The 19,649-nt window shown below is 36.9% G+C and overlaps 3 protein-coding genes across 3 annotated transcripts; all 3 read left to right on the forward strand.

Moving 5' to 3' along the window:
• Positions 1-231: 231 nt before the first annotated feature.
• LOC148553191 (serine/threonine-protein phosphatase 7 long form homolog) lies at positions 232-2,775 on the forward strand. Its single transcript, XM_088494783.1, has 5 exons — positions 232-321; positions 1,450-1,871; positions 2,051-2,344; positions 2,419-2,509; positions 2,629-2,775. Exons 1-5 carry the CDS (start codon positions 232-234, stop codon positions 2,773-2,775), a joined length of 1,044 nt encoding a protein of 347 aa, XP_088350909.1.
• Positions 2,776-12,761: 9,986 nt separating this feature from the next.
• On the forward strand, positions 12,762-14,060 carry LOC148553192 (uncharacterized). Its single transcript, XM_088494785.1, has 3 exons — positions 12,762-12,863; positions 13,281-13,443; positions 13,564-14,060. The coding sequence occupies exons 1-3, from the start codon at positions 12,762-12,764 to the stop codon at positions 14,058-14,060; spliced, it is 762 nt and encodes a 253-aa protein (XP_088350911.1).
• Positions 14,061-14,692: 632 nt separating this feature from the next.
• LOC148553193 (uncharacterized) lies at positions 14,693-15,532 on the forward strand. Its single transcript, XM_088494786.1, has 3 exons — positions 14,693-14,947; positions 15,020-15,139; positions 15,266-15,532. Exons 1-3 carry the CDS (start codon positions 14,693-14,695, stop codon positions 15,530-15,532), a joined length of 642 nt encoding a protein of 213 aa, XP_088350912.1.
• The last annotated feature ends 4,117 nt before the right edge of the window (positions 15,533-19,649 follow it).

Here is a 19,649-nt window from a genome sequence, read left to right on the forward strand (position 1 = left end):
AAAAATACAGTGACTAATTTTAGTATATAAATAATATTTTATTATATCAATTACGCCAATAAAATTAACAAAAATACACCATAATTACATTCCATTTTTTAATTTACATATGGAACCTCAGCTGGTGAAGTGCGTTGATATGGGGAGGAGAGTGCTACACAAAATGGTGGTGTCAGGGGGAACAACTCGGACCCTCCGAGTACTAAACCAAACTCGCACCGTCCGAGTGCCATGCAATCCCCTGTAGCAGGTTACGAACTCGGACCCTCCGAGTTGAAGAAGCTCACGGACCGTCCGATTTCTGAAGAAGCCAATCGCACGGTTGGAGTTCCTACTTGCACTTAACACGTGTCGCTCTCTGGTTTTTCCCCGAACGGTGCCCCTCTTTGAATAAAGAAACCTATTTGCTCTTCTCTCACCATCCGAAAACGAAAGCTACACACAGTTCACTCTCAAACATTCTTCTTCATTTCTGAAGTTCATCCTTGCATGGTGGAGGAGAAGCAATCATGTCCAAAAAATATAAAATTAAAGATGTTGATCGATGTGAGCTTCATATTATTCATTATCTCAGTGATCCTGATTATGTAAGTATTTTTTAATTATTTTTAATTTTTAGAAATTTAGTTATATTTATAATTATTAATATTAAGAATTTAATTATTATGATGGTGATTGTTGGTAAAAAATGCAGTTGATAAATAAAAAAATAGATGGATTATGACTAATATTTCTATATTTCTTAAATATTTAAAATTTTTTTTTGCAGATTTTTAATAAGAAATATTATTATTAATAAGAAAACATTATCATTATTAATGATGAAAAGATTTCGGTACGTATAAAAGAAGAAGTAAATAGATCTCTTATTCAGTAGAGAATGTTAATTTTTTTTTTAAATTTTATTAATTTTTAGTATAATTATATGTTTTAGTTAATTAATCATATTTAAATATTTATTTAAAAAAGTAAGTATAACTGTTAGAGAAGAATTTAAATGTTAATGTTATTGTTATTGGTATTGTGACTGAGAAAAACGTTAATGTTTAATGATTAATAGGATTATTTTAATTAAGCCATGCTATTTTTTTAATTATGACAATGTTTATAGTTTTTAGAATATGAATGTTAATATTTTGTAGAATTGTTGATGATGGCATATACTGAATGTTAATATTTTTTATTATTGAGGAAAAAATGTGTTTCACGAATGAGTAATTAGTATTAGATAATATTTAAATTATTGTAATATTGTTGAGAATATTCGTTAAGAATAAATAAATGTATAGGTCATGACTTTTATTTTTAATTATTAATAATTTTAAGGATTAATTAAATAATTTTAGAAGTTAAAAGAATTAGTTATATAAGGATTTACTGAAATGATTGATGATGGTAAGTTAGTAACTGTTAATTATATGACTAGTTATTTGTTATGTTTTTTTGTAGAAATTAAGAATGTTGACATGTAACCACCCACTTCCTCCGGATCGGTACAACGATAGGGTGGAGGAGCATTTACGAATTACTAGGTTCTATCATGTGTCTCAGATTGGGATAGTTCAGTGTCGGAAAGCATTGGTAAATGCTCTAATCGAACGTTGGCACCCTGACACCCATACGTTTCACCTTCCCATTGGTGAATGTTCCGTGACTCTTGAAGATGTGGCTCTAATACTTGGTCTTCCCACAGATGGTCTTCCAGTCACAGGGATGACAATGAGTAGTTTTGAAGCCATGGAGGCGGAGTGTCTGCTTCAATTTGGGGTTGCACCTCGTAGAGAGGACTGTAGATCAAGCTGCATAAAACTGACATGGCTCCGGAATCTAAAAGAGAATTTAGAATTGAATGATGAGATCAGTATACAGAGGTATGTGAGGTGTCATATTATGTTGCTGAAGTTATTTATGTTTTAGCCATGTGGACTATGTAATATTGTCTCATAATAGCCTAATATGCTACATTAGATATTTTTCTATTAATGTATTAACCATCGTTTTATATAATGCTACAGAAATGTTATAATATTAGATTGTCATTAATTACTAGGTATGTGAGGTGTCACATTATGCTGCTGATTGGGACGATACTGTTTGGGGATAAGTCTGGGGCAGGTGTGCACTGGAAATTTCTACCATTGCTTCGTGATTTTGTCAATATTGGACAGTATAGTTGGGGTTCGGCATGCCTAGCACACCTTTACAGGGCGTTATGCAGGGCATCTCGTTATAACTGTAAGGAAATAGATGGTCCACTAACACTGCTGCTGGGTTGGGCTTGGATCCGATTGCCATATCTATCGCCGCTTCCTAGAGAACCCCGCAGTTTTCCACTTGCAAACAGGTAATATTATGTTACAACTTATCCATTTCTTGATATTTAACATTCAGTTGAGCTAATTGAGGACATCGTATTAGGTGGCGTAACTGGGAGCGTGGTGATCGACGATATAGATATCTGAAGCTAGCTCACTTTAGGAAGGCCTTTGATAAACTTCAGGAAGGCCAGGTGTGTTTTAATTAAAGAAGCATTACTTTTGGGAATATTGGGCTTCGACAAAACCAGCAGTCATTGTGTTAGAGTTATGTATTGTGGGTTGTAATCATGAGTTTTCTTTAATTTTTCAGTTTGTTTGGGTTGCCTATGCTGTGGATCGTGTGGATCCGAATATAATTCCTGCTGAAATATACATGCAATCGATTGTCTGGAGCGCTACAATTCCATTGGTGTCGTTTGAATGTATCGAGTGGCATGCCACGGATAGGTTCAGGTGACAGTTCGGTTTCGTTCAGGGAGTACCTTCTCAGGAACAGAAATTGGATAAGGCTCATGGAGAGACTCTGACTGGACCTAAAAATCTTAACTGGGCCACGACATCGACTCATTCAAATTGGGTAATGCATTGGACCAATCGGTATCACTACGTTCTTTCTGAACTTCCCATGCCTTCACAGCATCCGTTGGATACCTACCTGAACTGGTATCGATCAAAATATGGGGACCGCTTAGCCTTGTCGAATCTTGCGGGTGAAGAGAATGATGAAGGTAACCAGGATCTGGATGTGGGCAATGAGGATATGGATGTCGGTAATGAAGATACGGATGAGGGTAGTCAGGATATGGATGAGGACAATGAAGAGCAGGAGCAACATATATCACCTCCAATTCCGCCTCCACAAGAACAACCTCAAGCCTCAACCCAGTATCTACCTCAGCCACAGTTCACCCCATCATTTCCAGTACAGCAACAATATTGGGGTATGTCATAGTTTGAAATAGGTGATGGAACTTCTTTTAGCCAGTTTCTTGGGTTCATGTCCGCAGAAGGAGCACATTCACAACATGGCGATCAGCCTGATTTCATGCCTGGCAGGTATTCGTTGGATGCAAGGTATCCAGGCCATACCTCATCCGTTGCTTCTGGAGGCTTTGTATCTGTTGACTCTAGTAGGAGTGAGGGTGGACGAGGTGTTCTGAACAGTCAAAATCCTAACCGATGTAACATGGGACTCGTTGAGGAAGATACTAACGCACTCGAACAAGAAACCGATGCGTATCTAGTAGATGACCCGGATGAAGAGGGCGATGACGACGAGGATGAAATTGAAGAGTTCGATGAGGATGAAGAATCTCACAACGATGGTATTATGTTTACTATTTTGCATTACATATTCCATGACTTATTTACTTTCTTTGCATAAATGGCATATCTTATTGGATTTTGCTTCTTGATTTGTGGTATTTATGTTGGTATTTGAATATGTAATGTGCTGCACATACTTGTTTATTCAAAATTGTTTATAGGTCAGGCACGCAGTCCAGATGACAACGTCAAAGGTTACAATCTGAGGATTGATCCGCCACGTCGGAGTGCTAATCGTTTCACCCCTTCTGTCTTCAAAAAAGCGGCCAAGAAATGCAAGAACTTTGTGAAGGATGTAAAGTGGAAAATGGAAAATGCTAATACTCGGTAGTCTACGCTTCGTCGTATGGTATACTCCTTAACCGCCTTAATAACAGCTTCCCTGGAACTGAACTCCATCCCAACGACGAATTCACCATCTGCGACCATAGGAATTTCTGCTGGGACAAATGCCATAAGATCAATTTCATTAATACGCAGCAAATGTAAAAAACCAGTATGCTTTACATAAAAAACGTTCAACATTTTATGATATCACACTAAACAACATAAGCACATCAGCAGCAAATGTAAAAAACCGGACCGGACCGGCCAGTTCGACCGGAAAACCAAACGAACCGTGCCGGTCCAGTCCGGTTCATGCCATTTGAACCGTACAATAGCTTGAAGCTGTGCCGATAATTGATACAAACTCATGCAATTTGCTACAACCATATCTTATACAACATAAATATTATTTCCTAATAAGCACATGAAGCATATAAAAGAAAAAAATAAATTCCTTAACGGGTCGAGGACCGGTTAGATCTTGACAACTACGACACAGAACACATGATTAAATAATGCTAAAAAAAGGGTAAAATCTTCATAACTCAATCAATGTGTAACTACAAAAACACTTATACCACGATTACGTACCTGCAGTCATATATTCCGGAAATTCAGGAACATGCATGGCTTCCAAGTCTAAAACTCGCATGAATGATGGCTCCTCAAATGGCACTTCGTTTGCAAGTGTATTTGCCACTTCTGTCACATCTGGGCACATGGTTCTCTCACCTTGATCTTCATCACCATCTGGAACAGCAAATTCATAGTTGCTTTCGAACTCTTCTTCACTGTCACTATTATAATCTTCCTGTAGAATATTCCGGTCAACCTAAGATTGTTCAAACTCAACATACAACTCGATGAACGAGATCTGAGACCGGTTTTCATATACATTGAAAACATCTCCTGCATGCTTGCATCGTCCGTCACATATTTGGATTGATACTGTACGAATCCACCAAACACCTGTATGGGATATCTGTATAGAATACATGATATATTTCTTGCCCTCTCAGAACCAATTTTTTCACAGATTACTCCTTTTAGCTCCTCAAATGAGATAACAAAAGGAATAACAATATCTACTGGGCTTTCACAAATAAATTTTACTCCTTCAGCCGTTTCTAACAAAATCTGACCAAAATAAAATAGTTTTACCTGAACTCGGTCACTCATTTTTTTCACTCACCATAAAAGAAACATAAGCTTAGTCTTAGATACTACATTATCAAAATCAAAACTGAAAAAAAGAGAGAGTGTTGAAGAAGAAGGAAGACGCAGCCGTTGAAGAAGAAGGAAGACCCAGCTATTGTCCCACCTACCAGTTCACTTCACCCTTTTATATCACAACCTTTGAGGAACTCGAACCCTACGACTAGGTTAACTTGAACCAAAAAAAAAAAATTTCTAAGACCGAACTCGGACCATTCGATTTCTATGTTTCCTTGCCACACGGAGGGTCCGAGTTCATTGATCACCAATTCATACTCTCACCTAAGAACTCGGACCGTGCGATTTCATACCCATTCCTAAGATGTCAACTCGTTGGGTCCGATTCCTTGTACTTGAAGTTCTATCCGGTTGCCAAACAAATCGGACCGTGCGATTTGTTTATAAAATTTTCAAATCCAAAGAACTCGCACGGTCCGAGTTCTTTCATCTCAAACTGACAAAAATTATGTCCCATATATATGTGTAGTCCCCCCTAACTCCATATCCAAGCATAGCACACACATGCCCTCCATAATGATAAAATTGAGCCAATTACATTCACCTTCACCTTTATCTGGCAAAAGCAAAATTCTTCAACTGAGAATGTAACTTGTTATTGGCATTAACCCATAGACTAGTAGGATTTTAACCTACTATCACTGCCAAAAGCAAAATCTTAGACATAGTTGTAATTGTTTATAATTTCCACCATACTTGAGTATTGATTGTTGAATACTCTGTTATTCTGTTCGAGTCAAATTGCTCAGATAACAGCAAAGAATCCAATTAACCACCGTTTCTTCTCATTCTTTTTTTGTGAAGCATTTGTTCAACTTTCAAAGTGTTGCTTTAGGTTACTTGGCATAGTCCATGTTCTTCCAAGAGCAAAAAATCAAACACACCACACCTGCCAAGTGAGCTCACAGCCACTAAACAGATGAAAAATAGACGCAGACTCAAAACTGACACCATAAAACACACATATTAAATCTCCTCTTGTTCTTGAATTCAATCTTCAGAATAATAATTGTAACTCCTCTCCAAAACACATGCTTCTGAGGTCAATCTTGCTTGCCTTTTCTCCATGTTTCCTCCTCTTTTTGGATACAGTGTGGTGTTTTTTTCTCCGGCGAGATCTTTGAAGCGCTTTGAAATTATTAGTACTCTCTCGCCTATGTCTTCTTTTATTTTTCACAGTGACCCATATCATATCTATATCCTCCCAAACCTCCTCGTCTTCATATTTAGTACCAAGGCTAGTTTGGATATTTTTTCATTCTTGATCCTAGCTTGAAACATGTGCCATTCCTCTACTAAAGCGTTGAAATCCCAATCTCTCATTGCCTCTTCATATCTTAGTAAAGAACCAAACTCATAGTCACATGTTGATGCACCTGGAACTGGAAGTCTAAAATCCATGATTCTTTCTTGCAATATTTTTATTATTATTTCTCTTCTCGTATCAAGGTTGAAACAATATCGTAGATCTAGAGATTCCAGATGTGGACAACCGTTAAGAACAGCATGGAAACCATCATAATCCAACTTGTTTTCAAGAAGTTAGAGATGACGTAGCTGTGGCATGCTTCGTGCAATAGCATATGCATATTCATTATCGGCGTCACGGAACAAATAAGAACTATAATGATTATGCCATCCAGGGTAATTGAATTTGAAGGTTTTTAGAAGAGGGCAAGCTTGACCAAAAGATTCCAGAGTAATGGTGGTAATACGACAGCAATAGGTAATATCAAGTTCCTCAAGCAAAGGAAACTTTTTAGCCAAGTCACACCATACTTTATCTGATATGTCGCTGTAGCACTGGTCAATTCGTAAACGTCGCAGACGACTTCCACAACTATATAGAAAACCACCACAAAATTATATATATTAATTGGAGAGAATAAATTTTTTTATTTACTGTGAGAATATTAGATAATGACTTAGAAATCTTATGTTGAACTATATGACTAATAAAATTTATTATTTTTATTTAATAATATAAAATTGTTGATTAAGTATTGATTAATATTTGATAAAAAAAAGTATTGATGACATTTTTATTTTCATTAAAAGTGATAATTAATAAAAATAAAAAATTAACTTATAAGAATAGAAATATGATAAAAAAATTTGTTTTTTATAAGTATAAGAAATATATAAAGAAAAAGTTGTACAAATATTGTTTCTCTATTATTAAAACTGTCTTTTGAAATATAGCTTATTCAAAATCGTAACACCTATATTTGGTCATTAAAAAATTAATTTTTAATAAACACAAAAATTAATAATTATGTTTGGTAAATAGTTTTTAAAATTAAAAAAATATTATAAATAATATATAAAATTATATTAAATTTTTTAATTTTAATAAGTATAAATTAATTTTAAAAAATATATTTTTAAGTATTTTTAAAAGTATTCTAACTTTTAAAAAGTGTAAGTATACACAAGCATGCATATGATTTTTTTTAATGCTAATAATACCTTAGATAACTCTCTAGGGTTATATTTTCATGTCTTTTTTTACCGTTTATGAATTATTTTTATTAAAATTTAATAAAAATATCTAATTTAGTTTATTATTATCAACTAATATTGTTAGACAAATAAAGAGTGATATTTTGTATAAATTTTATATTACACTGGAAGTAAAATCAATTAAAGAGGCTTTATCATAATTCATAGGTAAATTCAAATGTAAATTCATAAAATGCAACTTATTTAGACTAGAAAGAGAAGAAAATATACAAAAAGTTAATAAAAACACATAATTTAATATCATGAAAGTGAGATAATTAAGTTGCTAAATGAGAATTACAATCAGATTTTGCAAAAATTTAAAGATTTTCAATTGTCTCCATTACATCTTCAAACATAAGAATATTAGGAGTTGAAAATAATGCATTTTTTATTCTATAAAAAAAATTACTCACTTAGAGATTGAGATATAAATTTTCAGTGAAAATTACGTTCATAAACACAAATACATAAAAAAAAGTAATTATTCAAATTAATCTCTGAAATTTGTAAGGTTGGATATTTTAGTTCCTGAACTTTTAAAATACACAAAAAATTCTCCTAAGTTTAATTCCAGCACACAAATCAGTTTCTCATCTTATTTTTCCATCAATGACAAATAGAAAATAATAATTTGGAAGCACATGGACTAACACACGTGACACTCAATTGTCCACACGTACAAACAAGACAAATTAATCTCTGAGCTTTGATATTTAAAATTATCGTTTTGGAGAATACCCAAAACGCAACGCAACATTTGATTGCCCTCTCCCCTCCATCTCTGGACTCCATCCCCTCTCTGGTTGCCACCCCTTGAGTTTCTTGTTGCTTTTGAATCTTTTTTTTTCTCGTGATTTTTTCATCCAATCGGATTCTGATTCAGTTTTGATCAGCTTACGTTATACTTATCAGGTTAGAAGGAAGTAGTTATAGTAGAAAGCACTAAACTCTAAGACCATAGCCAACATGCTTTTCATTGGCGCTCTCTACTTTCTTTTTCTTTAGTTTTCAACTCCGCCTACATCTATCTTTTCATTTTTTTCATCTAGATGTTGAAGGCTCTCATGCTCATCACCGTCTACTCTATTGGTGTTCTCTTCAAAAAGAAGAATTTCAAGAACGAGACGATGACCAATAATATGCTCTCCATTTCATTCGATGTTGGCTTTGACCACGAACGTTGCTAGAATGGTGAAAGACTGGCTCCTGATTGCATTTTCGTGGTTGATGATTAAAGATATCGTTATGTAGGTGAATCTAATTGGATATGGGTTGGTGTTCTTGGGCGAAAGGAGAATCAAATGCAATTTTGGAACCTTATATTCGAAACTAATTTATCTTATTTGCACAGGTGGACAATTGACTGTCATATGTGTTAGTCCATGTTTTTATGTAAGTATATTGAGGAAAAAATAAGGTAAAGGACTTATTTGTTTGGCAGAATTAAATTTGAGAGTATTTTTTGTGTATTTTAAAAGTTGAGGAACTAAAATATCCAATTTTAAAAATTTCAATGACAAATTTAAATAATTACTCTAAAAAAAATAGTTAAAAAAGACTAGAGTCTGGCAATTCAGATTCATTCTTCAATAATATACACTACTTTTCTTCTCTTAAATTTTTTACCAAACCAAACATAAATATAACTAATTTGATACTAAAATAAAATATTTGTTTTTAAGAGTTAGTCACTTCCAAATTATGAAATTATTTTTGGAGAATCAACCTACAATTTTACACAAGAGAATATATATGTATATACATGCACTTACGAATTAGCGATGTGGTTGAGGAGATCATCGTCAGCAAAATGGTCGATGCTTATATCCACCAAGAGACCACAGCTGCGTTCGATGGTACGGCGGCACAGCGAACGATACTGGTAATCCATGAATTTGGGAACCCCGACGCGCATGTTGATCACGCGCCACGTGTAGGGATCCTTGCAGATGGTCCGCCAAAGCATGCACACCCGCTGGGCGGTGGTGAGAACCTCTATGGCTCCGAGTTTCTCGAAGATGATAAGAGTCAGTTCCATCGGAAGATGAAGCCAGTTCCTACTACTCCTGGGTTCTTGGATTCGCAATAATGGATTCGTATACCAACTGAATGGTGGAGGCGATGATACTGCTGTAAACAAGAGGCGTTGGAATTCCCCTTCCATCGCATCACTCAGACAACTATAATGCATTTTTCTTTTTCTTGTATGCAAATAATAGGGATTGATTATTCTTTTTCTTCTTTGTTTTTGGTGAGAAAACAATGCATTTTGAGGATTCTAATTTTATGCCGTCAAGATGCAGGTTATTATTGCAGGACGTTAGGGTTGATTCTGCTGCTTGATGCGATAGAACAAATAATTAAATTTCAGGTTTGTTAGATAGACAATAACTTTTGTAAATAATGTGAATAATGTGCTTTAAAATTGATCTAATAAAATAAAAAAACACTCTATCCCAAGTTATATCTTAAACCCTAACATTAGGATAATCATCCGCATACCTAATGAATTCAACATCCAACCATATAAGTAAAAATAATCAACATAATCATATGCATACCTATTTAATTGAACATCCAACATATCCATTGTTTACATTATTTAGTATTTTCATTGTCTACCTATACTTTTCCATTAAATTTTGGTGAAAACTTGCAAGCAATTGAGTTCATGTGAAACTGATATTTGAGAACTCTTAATTGATATAATAAATTTGATTAAATTATTATCGAATAATTTTTAACTATCAACTTTACATAAAATAACTACACGTGAGTATTTACCTTAAATAACTGTTAATTTAAAAAATTTCATAAATATTAACAATTTTTAGAGAGAGAGGAGAGAAAGAGAGAGAGGGGGAGGGGGGAACACCGAGTGGGGTAGAACTAGGATTTTTCAGAAAAGAGATCCAAGGATTTGGAATCGAGAAGAGTACCAACGCTTGAAAAACGTGTCTTTTTTAGTTTTTGTTAACAATCTGCCGAATGATATCTCGAAAAATGAATTATTTCACTTATTCCATTGGACAGGACGAATCAACGACATTTATCTGACTCAAAAGGTGAAGAATGGAACTGTGTATGTATTTGCGTTTATACGGTATACAACAAAAGGAGGAGCGCTGAAGGCCATAACTGAGATGCACCATACGAGAATAAGAGGTAAGATTATCTCCGTCGGTGAAGCCAAGTACAGAAGGGCTACGGGAGAGGAGAACACTGGGATACATAAAGGAGATTGTGTAAGAACAGCGGATGCGGAAAGTAAGGAACTTCAGAAGGGTGAAAGTTCTACAAGAATAGAAGAAGTAAAAAAGATAAAACCCGCCAAGGACAGTCAAGGTAATGGGTGGGCGAGGAAGGTTGAAGTGCCGATAGCAAGAGAGAATTTCGAGTGGCTGATGAGGAGTCTAGTAGGCGGAACCACAAGTCCCATTAACTTCAAATCATTACGGAGAGCTATCGTTAAGAACTTTCCTCAGGTTGCTGAAGTCAGGGAGCTTGGAGCCTACAAAGCCCTACCAGTGTTTGATTCTGTGAAGAATGCGGAGGAAGTGTTTACTTTCAAAACGAATAGCCTCTTACAATTCTTCGACAGTATACGGAGATAGGAGGAATCTGAACGTAGTGAGACTAGGAGAGTATGGTTAGAATGTCACGGAGTGCCTTTACATGTTTGGTCAGTAGAGACGTTCAATACGATAGGCGGTTTATGGGGAGAAGTACTCAAGTGTGATGATATGACAAAATCTGCTTTATCCTTCAGTGTTGGCCGCGTGTTAATCGATTCCTGTGTCTTTGATGTGATCAATGAATGGATCCATATCACGGTTGGGACTAGTGAATTCGATGTATTTGTAAAGGAAATAGGACATGAAATATATGGAGACGACTGTGTTTTGGAAAACGCAAGCGTGAAGTTAATAGGTACAAACGAAAGTACACCGACCGGCAAAATGGTGTCGATGATGGCGGCCTAGGATCCGGCGGCTAACCTAATCAGGACACGAGCTAATGATGGTGGTGAGAACAAGGATACAACGGTCATAACTGATATTCTTTTGATCGAGTGCAATCAACATAATTCAATGGCATTGATGAGGCAACGGATGTTGGATCCAATCAAAATTAATGCATGCAATGAAATGGCTGATTTTGGGGAATCTGATGATTGCATAGAAGCTGAATCAGAGAACACGGTTACACAGATATGCTTGGGAAAAAGGAGTGGGGCCAAACACGTGGAGACAAGCTTCCACGGTGGGAATATGATGCATGTGAGTCCACAAAGGAAGGAGGCCCACAAGGCTTCAAACAAAGCAAGTCATCAATTGGGAAATCTGAACATTGAGCCTGTAGAAGATATTGGGCTTGGGAGGCTGCTGGTTGGAGTCCATAGGAAACAAAGACACGGTCTTGAAGGAAAGCCGGATGGGAGGAACCTGCAAAGCGGAAGGGAGTTTGGGCCGGGTCGGTTGCAACGCAAGACCGGGTCTGGGGAGGAGATCGGTGGTCCAGTAATGGAGGAGGACCGCGATGATTGCTGCGCGGCGTATCCTTCAGCAGAGGGCGTGAACACTTGTGGAGCGCATGATGAAGGATGCCCGCTTCCCATTGCGTGGAGAAGAGGCGATGTTAGTGGGCCAGGCAAAGAAGCGGAGGAACGCAGCCATGGCCCGAAGCAACACAACCGCGAAGGAATGAGCACGGTGGAACAACAAAAGAGGGGTGGTTTTGAGGACGAACTGGAAGTAGAGGAGGTTGGTTACGATCCAGGAAGGCGAGCCGTAGATGGAGAACAACGCCTGCTGGTTCAAGGAAGGGATGGGAAGGGGAGCGGGTTGGAAGAGATAGAAGGGAATGATGAAGGTGTGGGAAGACGACGTGACTGGCCGGTTTACAGAGGATGCTGGCTCTGAAGCAGAAATTGGAAGCGTAAGACCAGAATCTGATCAGCGGGATACCCAGGCAGGATAGATATTAGAAAACAAGGAAACATGGAAGCTAGCAGTGGAGTCAGGTGCGGTCTATGACGATGAAGAAGATATCATGGCGATTCTACAGAGTCAAAATGAAGCCATCGCAGCAAAAAGAAAGATGGCAAAACAAAAGGAGAAAGCTAGGAGGAGTAGGCCCAAACAACATAACAAGGTGTGTAGCAATTCGTTTAAATGATTTATAGTTGTTGGAATGTTAGAGGCTTAGGAGGGTGTGGAAAGGTGAGTATGGTGAAAGAGTTGAAGAAGAAATTTAGGTTGAATATGCTAGGTATAATAGAAACAAGAGGGAGGTGGTGACCAAGTTTGATGTTGCACGCTTGTGGGGGAGTGATACGGTGGGTTGGGACTCTGTGGAATCAGTTGGCGCCTCTGGCGGTTTGTTGTTAATGTGGGATAATTTTTTATTTAAACGTACGAAGTGCTATAAAGGAGATGTTGGCTGTGTGTTGAAGGTGTGCTGACAAAAAATAATTTTAATTGTGCTTTCTGCTTGGTATATGGTGCACATATTCGGAGTGAGAAACAGGTGATGTGGGAGGAGTTAAGTTACATTGCGGGTCTATGTCAGGTTCCGTTTTGCTTCATGGGAGACTTTAACGAGGTACTACAGTTGGAAGAAAGAAAAGGCGCTGTTAGTTTACCGGCATCTGCGGAGGATTTCAAGGAATGGGTACAGGACTTACAGTTAGTAGATTTACCGTTATCTGATCGGAAGTTCACATGGTTTAGAGGTTAGTCTTGTAGCCGTATTGATAGAATACTCGTCAGTGTGGAGTGGCTTGAGGAGTTCCTAGATACTCGTTTGAAAGGAGGACCGAGAGGCCTGTCAAATCATTGCCCATTGATTTTAGAAGATTCTAGACTTTGTGTGGGTCCGAGACCTTTTCGCAGCTTGGATTCTTGGTTTACGCATGACGGGTTTCTGAAGTTGGTAAAGGATGAGTGGAGGCACTTGGGAGATGATATATTCACCAACAAGCTTAAGGCGTTGACAGTACCACTGAGAAGATGGCATAAGGATAAGTTTGGAGACATGGACAGCAGGATAAAGAAGTTTGAGGAAGAGATTAAGAAAATTGATGATTTGGTTGGTGCTGGTAGCTATGATGGAACAATGGAGGCTAGACGAAAGGCTCTGGTGACTTGCTGTGCGAAGTGGTATGTCAGAAAGGAGATTCATTGGAAGCAAATGTCCCGCTCCCAACATGCTCGAGATATGGACAAGAACACTAGGTACTTCCATAACTTGGCATCGGCAAGAAGGAGGAATAACAGAATTGATTCTCTAGTGATTAATGGAAGGCTAGTGCGAAATAAGGCTAGAATAAAGACTGCGATTCTGGTCTGAGCATCAATTTTGAGAAGTCGAGCCTAATCCCGGTTAACTACGAGCAGGAATGGGTGATAAATATGTGTGGTTTGTTGGGATGTGCAGAAGCGGCGTTACCTGTACGGTACTTAGGAATCTCCCTTGGTGCTAACCCTCGGTTGGTGAAGACCTGGAAACCAATCATAGACAAGGTGGAAGACAAGCTGAGCCTATGAAAAGCTAGAACTCTCAACAAAGCGGGTAAGTTGGTCCTCATAAAATCTGTTCTCAATAGCCTGCCGATTTACTACTTAAGCTTGTATAAGATGCCAAAGGAGGTTGCAGAAAAGATAATTGGACTACAAAGAAGGTTCTTATGGAGTAAAGAAGATGGGAATAGCGGGATACCAATGGTGAGATGGGAGGTAGTTCAAGCTCCGAAAAAGCTAGGTGGTTTGGGGATGGGAGATGCTTTAATTAGAAATGCGTCGCTTTTTTTCAAGTGGTGCTGGCGCTTCTCGAAGGAGGAATGCCCGCTTTGGAAGAAGGTTGTTTGCTCCTGTAATCAGTTGGACCCAATTGTAATGTTGTCAAGGCAACCTTTGCCATCAAAAGGGAGTCCGTAGAAAGATATCTGTCAGCTCAATATTAAGGAGCAGCATATAAGAAATATGATTATCAGTGGCTTGTCCATGGAGGTGGGAAACGGCAGAAGCACTCGTTTTTGGGAGGATGCTTGGTTACAAGGTGGATCGTTGGAAGTTTGTTTTTCGCGACTCTTCTCGGTTTCAAATCAACAAGGATCTGTAATAGGGGACTGTGGGTTTTGGGATGGGTTAGAGTGGGTGTGGAACTTCCAGTGGAGGAGAGAATTCTTCCAATGGGAGTTGGAGATACTCAATCAACTCTACGAGCAGTTACGGGCTGTAAGTTTGTCGGTTGATAGAGAGGATTCAATGGTCTGGAAAGGTATTTTTTCCACTAAATCGTTTGTGCAGGTGTTGCAGAAAGAGACCCTCCCAATGGACATCACGAGTTACAGCTTCACTAGTTCCATCTGGAGAGGCTTGGTTCCTCCAAGGGTTGAACTATTTGCATGGTTTGTCTTAGTAGGCAGGGTTAACACGAAGGAGAGACTGACTAGACTAGGCATTATTAATCATAATGACAATATATGTGTGTTATGTTACAATGACATAGAATCAGTGCATCATTTATTTTTTGCTTGTGAGTTTACTTGGCAGGTTTGGTGTGCTTGGTTGATGGGTGATGCTAGAGCATGGGTCATTCCGGGGACTGGAAAAGAGTTCTTTGAGAGCTGGACTGGAGTACCAGGTGGCAAGTATGAGCAAAGGAAATGGCTGACAGGATTCTGTGCGGTTGTCTGGAACATTTGGTTGGAGCGTAATAGTAGAGTTTTTCAGAGCGTACAGACAAGTGTTGAAGGAGTAAAGATTAGGTCTTTCTTGAGCTACAGGGAATGGTGTGGAGTTGATCCGTTTGGTTGTTGATGGCAATGCTGGAGATGACAACGGATGCAACCATTTTATCTATGCTTGTCTTATGTTTTGTTATACTGTGTTTCTTTATGCTCCACTTTATTGTGTTGAGCTCCCTTTGTTAAAAAAAAAACTGTTAATTTGTTAAACAATTTTAGAAACAAGTATGCTACACATACAAGCCTTTTCGGCTTACAAGTCTTACAAGTTGGCACAAGCCTAACAAAACACACGCGCATTACACTCCCACATTAAAGAGTAAATACACGCACGTTACTCAACCACTTCCCATTTCCAAAGCGCGCTACTCACCATTATGAACGACTCTTCTTCTTCTTCCTCGATGAAAACCACAACTGTCATTTTTCTTCGCGTTTTTCCTCCTCCTCCTCTTCTTCCTTCTTCTTCTCCTCCTTCTTTGTGTTTCTCCTCCTTTTTCTTCGCGTGTTTCATCTTCATCATCGTGTTTCTCCTCCTTCTTCTTTTGATTTTGTAACATTATGTATTTTTTTTCTTTGTTTGATTTTTTCCTCCCAAAAAGAAGAAGATGAAGAGGAGGAAGAGGAAGAGTTCTGAATTATGCAGAACTCATCAGAATAAAAATACACCCAAATTTGCTGCAGATACAGAAATAAGTTATGTTACGTGTACACTAAAATCAGCCACCAAAGTAAGCAAAGACCACTACAAGAAAATAAGCTTTTTGCCACGCTTTTAAAGCGTGCCGAAAAGTACTAAAAAGCGTGCCGATAGCTTTTCGCCACGCTTTTTGAGCTATCGGCACGCTTTTGAAAGGGTCACATCTGCCAGCGTGCCGGTTGCTCTATCGCCACGCTTTTATAGATCTATCGGCACGCTTTTCTTTTGGCCACGCTTTCAACTCATGCCACGCTTAAAAGCGTGGCCATAGATGTTAATCTATCGGTACGCTTTTAAAGCGTACCGAAAAGTTCACATATCGCCACGCTTTTGAAGCGTACCAAGAAAGTTGGTTTTGGCTACGCTTTGAAAGCGTGCCAATAGAACACATACAGCCATGCTTTTAAAAGCGTGGCTTTCCCACTAAAGCCTTTTGCCACGCTTTCAAAGCGTGGCCTATTCCTTTGTCAAATTAAAAAAAAAAAGAAAATTAGAATGCATAATAATAATTAAAAAATTACAATTCTATAATAATTATTAAAAAGAGAAAATTAGAATGCATAAGAATTGATTTTTTATTGATTTACATGAATTATGTACATGCTATAATAATAATTTAAATTAAAACTGTAATATTCCCAAAGATATGAAGGATGAAAAACCAAAAAGTGATATACATCAGAACTATGATTAACAAAAAGTTGATGTGGGAAAAACTCTTGCTACCATTTGCTTTAAAACTCTGTGTGTGATTGTGGCTCTCATCATCCTGCAGATATCATCAAAAATTGTTTAGAACATAAGTTGACACTATATGTAGTAATTATAGACCTATTCTATTAATTTCAGCATAAGCAAAAGCAACACAAAAAAGTGAAGAATATACAAGTTAAAATAAAGTTCACTGGTATAATCCAAAAGACATTAATCCCTCTCTAGTATCTAGAAAGAAGAAAATTGATTTGTAAATCTACCACCCCCTCTCAATAATGAACTATGCACAGAACAGTAACGATATGAAAGAACTTCATCTAAAGTAAATTTGCATAATTTCAAACCCTAATCTCAAGTAACAGTAAGAAAGCACAAAACCAACCACATTCTGAATACAATAAAACAACATTACAATTTCCCCCTTTTAAACTCCTTATTCATAGTTTCATAGCAAATTGCTGCACCACACTCAAACAACACATCAAGCTAAGCTATAAACACAAATGGAAGTATTTACCCAGTATCAATTTCAATCATCAACTGGTAAAATGAAAGAACTGTTAAAGAGTAAAGACATAAGTGAGTTTCAATTCAAAGCATGCTAGTACACCACAAAAATACAAAACTAACAAGCGGACCAAAAAATGAAAATAACCCGAATAATCCCATGAATCTGAACTATTTAAATATAATTACTGCAACCAACTACTAATAGATATCTGTCCAAAAAAATTTAGCCAAAGTTGAAATGAGATGTTTGGGTTCAAGGTTCCATTAAAGGAGACTAGAAGTCAAAACAAAAGGCATATATCTTAAAATAGAAACAAGGAGACAAACATAGAAGCCACACCAGCAAAACCACAATCAAACTCGTTAAAAAAGTGATTAGGAGCCGTAGCATCATCCATCAACCCCAAAATAAATCAAATCAAATCAGAAAATTAAAAAGTTGAAAAAGAAAACAAGCTTATCATCGTAGAAGAAAATATACTCCATCAAGCAAACAATACAAAAAATTAATATGAATAAAAAATAAAAAATAAAAAATAAAAAAACATTAGTTATAACAATTAACAAAAGAATAAACAGAGAAATTAGGTTTGAAAAACTGAAAGCGGTGGTGGTGAAGAGTGGCACCTGAAGCAAATTTTGAAGATATGAATCACCACATTTACCAAACTTCAAGGCTGGTCAATCATCAACTCCTTTGCACAAACTCCTTTGAAGATATGAATCTAAGAAGAACAGATTAAGAAGTTTCATCCACCTAAAATATTAATATTATGCAGAACAAATCAAGAAGCAAAACTGCAGTAGTCTAAGCTCGATTTTTTTCTGCAGTCTACAAACAGTACTGAATAGTAGTAATACCTCAATGCTATTGGCAAATATCATCAAAAATTCAAGAGAGAAAAAAAATAAAAGAAACTCATTTGAGTCATGTAAGGTGACTTCTTCTATATGGAACAAATCTATATGGGATTTAAGATTGTCACTCTGTGTCTCCCTCCACTTTGAAGGAGCACCTCCTTAGAGTTTTCCAACTTTAGTATTTTGCAGTTAGAGTTTTCCAATGTTGTTGTAAGACTGAACACTCAAAATGGATTTTCATATTAATATCACATCATATATATCTCGTCTCTTTGTAAGTATTTGATAAGTTTGTATATTTGATATAATGATTGACAAATTGAACTAAGTATTTGCTTAATTATCATTAAGGCTTAATCCATTCACAGTAACTCCAGAACTTTAACAATATGGACAAAATGGATTTTTCAAAAAAAAAAAAAGGAAAAAACCTTGAAAACGGGTGTTTCGTATTAGCATTTAGCAAGAATGCATAATAAAAGAACAGTGCATTTTAATTCATTTTTATACATCAGCATTTTGATTTTTGAGAACGTATAAAATTCGAAAAACACATTGTTATCTAAACAAAATTTGAAAACACTGATTAAGTTCTTTTCAAGAGTAGGAACATGTAATAAGTTTTTCAAAATAAAAATCATGTTAGCAGTAAAACAGCACAACTGAGCACTAACCTTCGAGCAGCACGGCGAGCAGAACCTCGAGACAGAGGCGAGCAGAACCACGAGACAGAGGCGAGCAGCTGGTTGCGGAGGAGTTTTGTGATTTATTTGTAATGGAACTCCCTGGAGAGAATACAAAAGAAAGAAATCACAATCAACTTCGAAAAACCTGAACGAGGCATAATTTGAAGCTGAAAAGAAACTTGAATACCTAGCAATCTGCATTGCTATTGGCATTTTTTATTCTCTGCCTCAGTGCCTATTGGCATTTCATATTATTTGCTCTTTTCTATCACCTTTCAGATCCAGAGAACCAGGACCTTCCCCCTTGTACCTATAATTTAGTACACAAAACCTAACCAAACCATATCTATCCCTTAGGTGAATTGAATTTTCTTTCTCTTTTTCATCAAAATCCATTTTGTCTATATATGAAGCATTAAATGTCAAACATTACTTCTATAAACCAAAATAAGATTCTTTAGGCGGCAAGAATAAGTTCAGAGCCAAAAAGGGTGCATGAATATAATAAAGTACAGAAATCGGAGTTAATCACATGTTATAATTAATCATGAAAAAAATTATATCCTAAATAATGCATGTTAGGTATAAATAATGCATTCGACTCAACATCTTATTCACACCTTCTCAAGGCTCAAATGTAATTTATGAAATGCCCAACCGTGATTATTCAATGTGACTTTCTTCTAGGTCTATTTTACTTCAACAATATTATTTAAACA

This window comes from Arachis ipaensis, chromosome B7 (genome assembly GCF_059453495.1).
Source record: "Arachis ipaensis isolate K30076 ecotype BB chromosome B7, ASM5945349v1, whole genome shotgun sequence".
NCBI classification, from domain to species: Eukaryota; Viridiplantae; Streptophyta; class Magnoliopsida; order Fabales; family Fabaceae; genus Arachis; species Arachis ipaensis.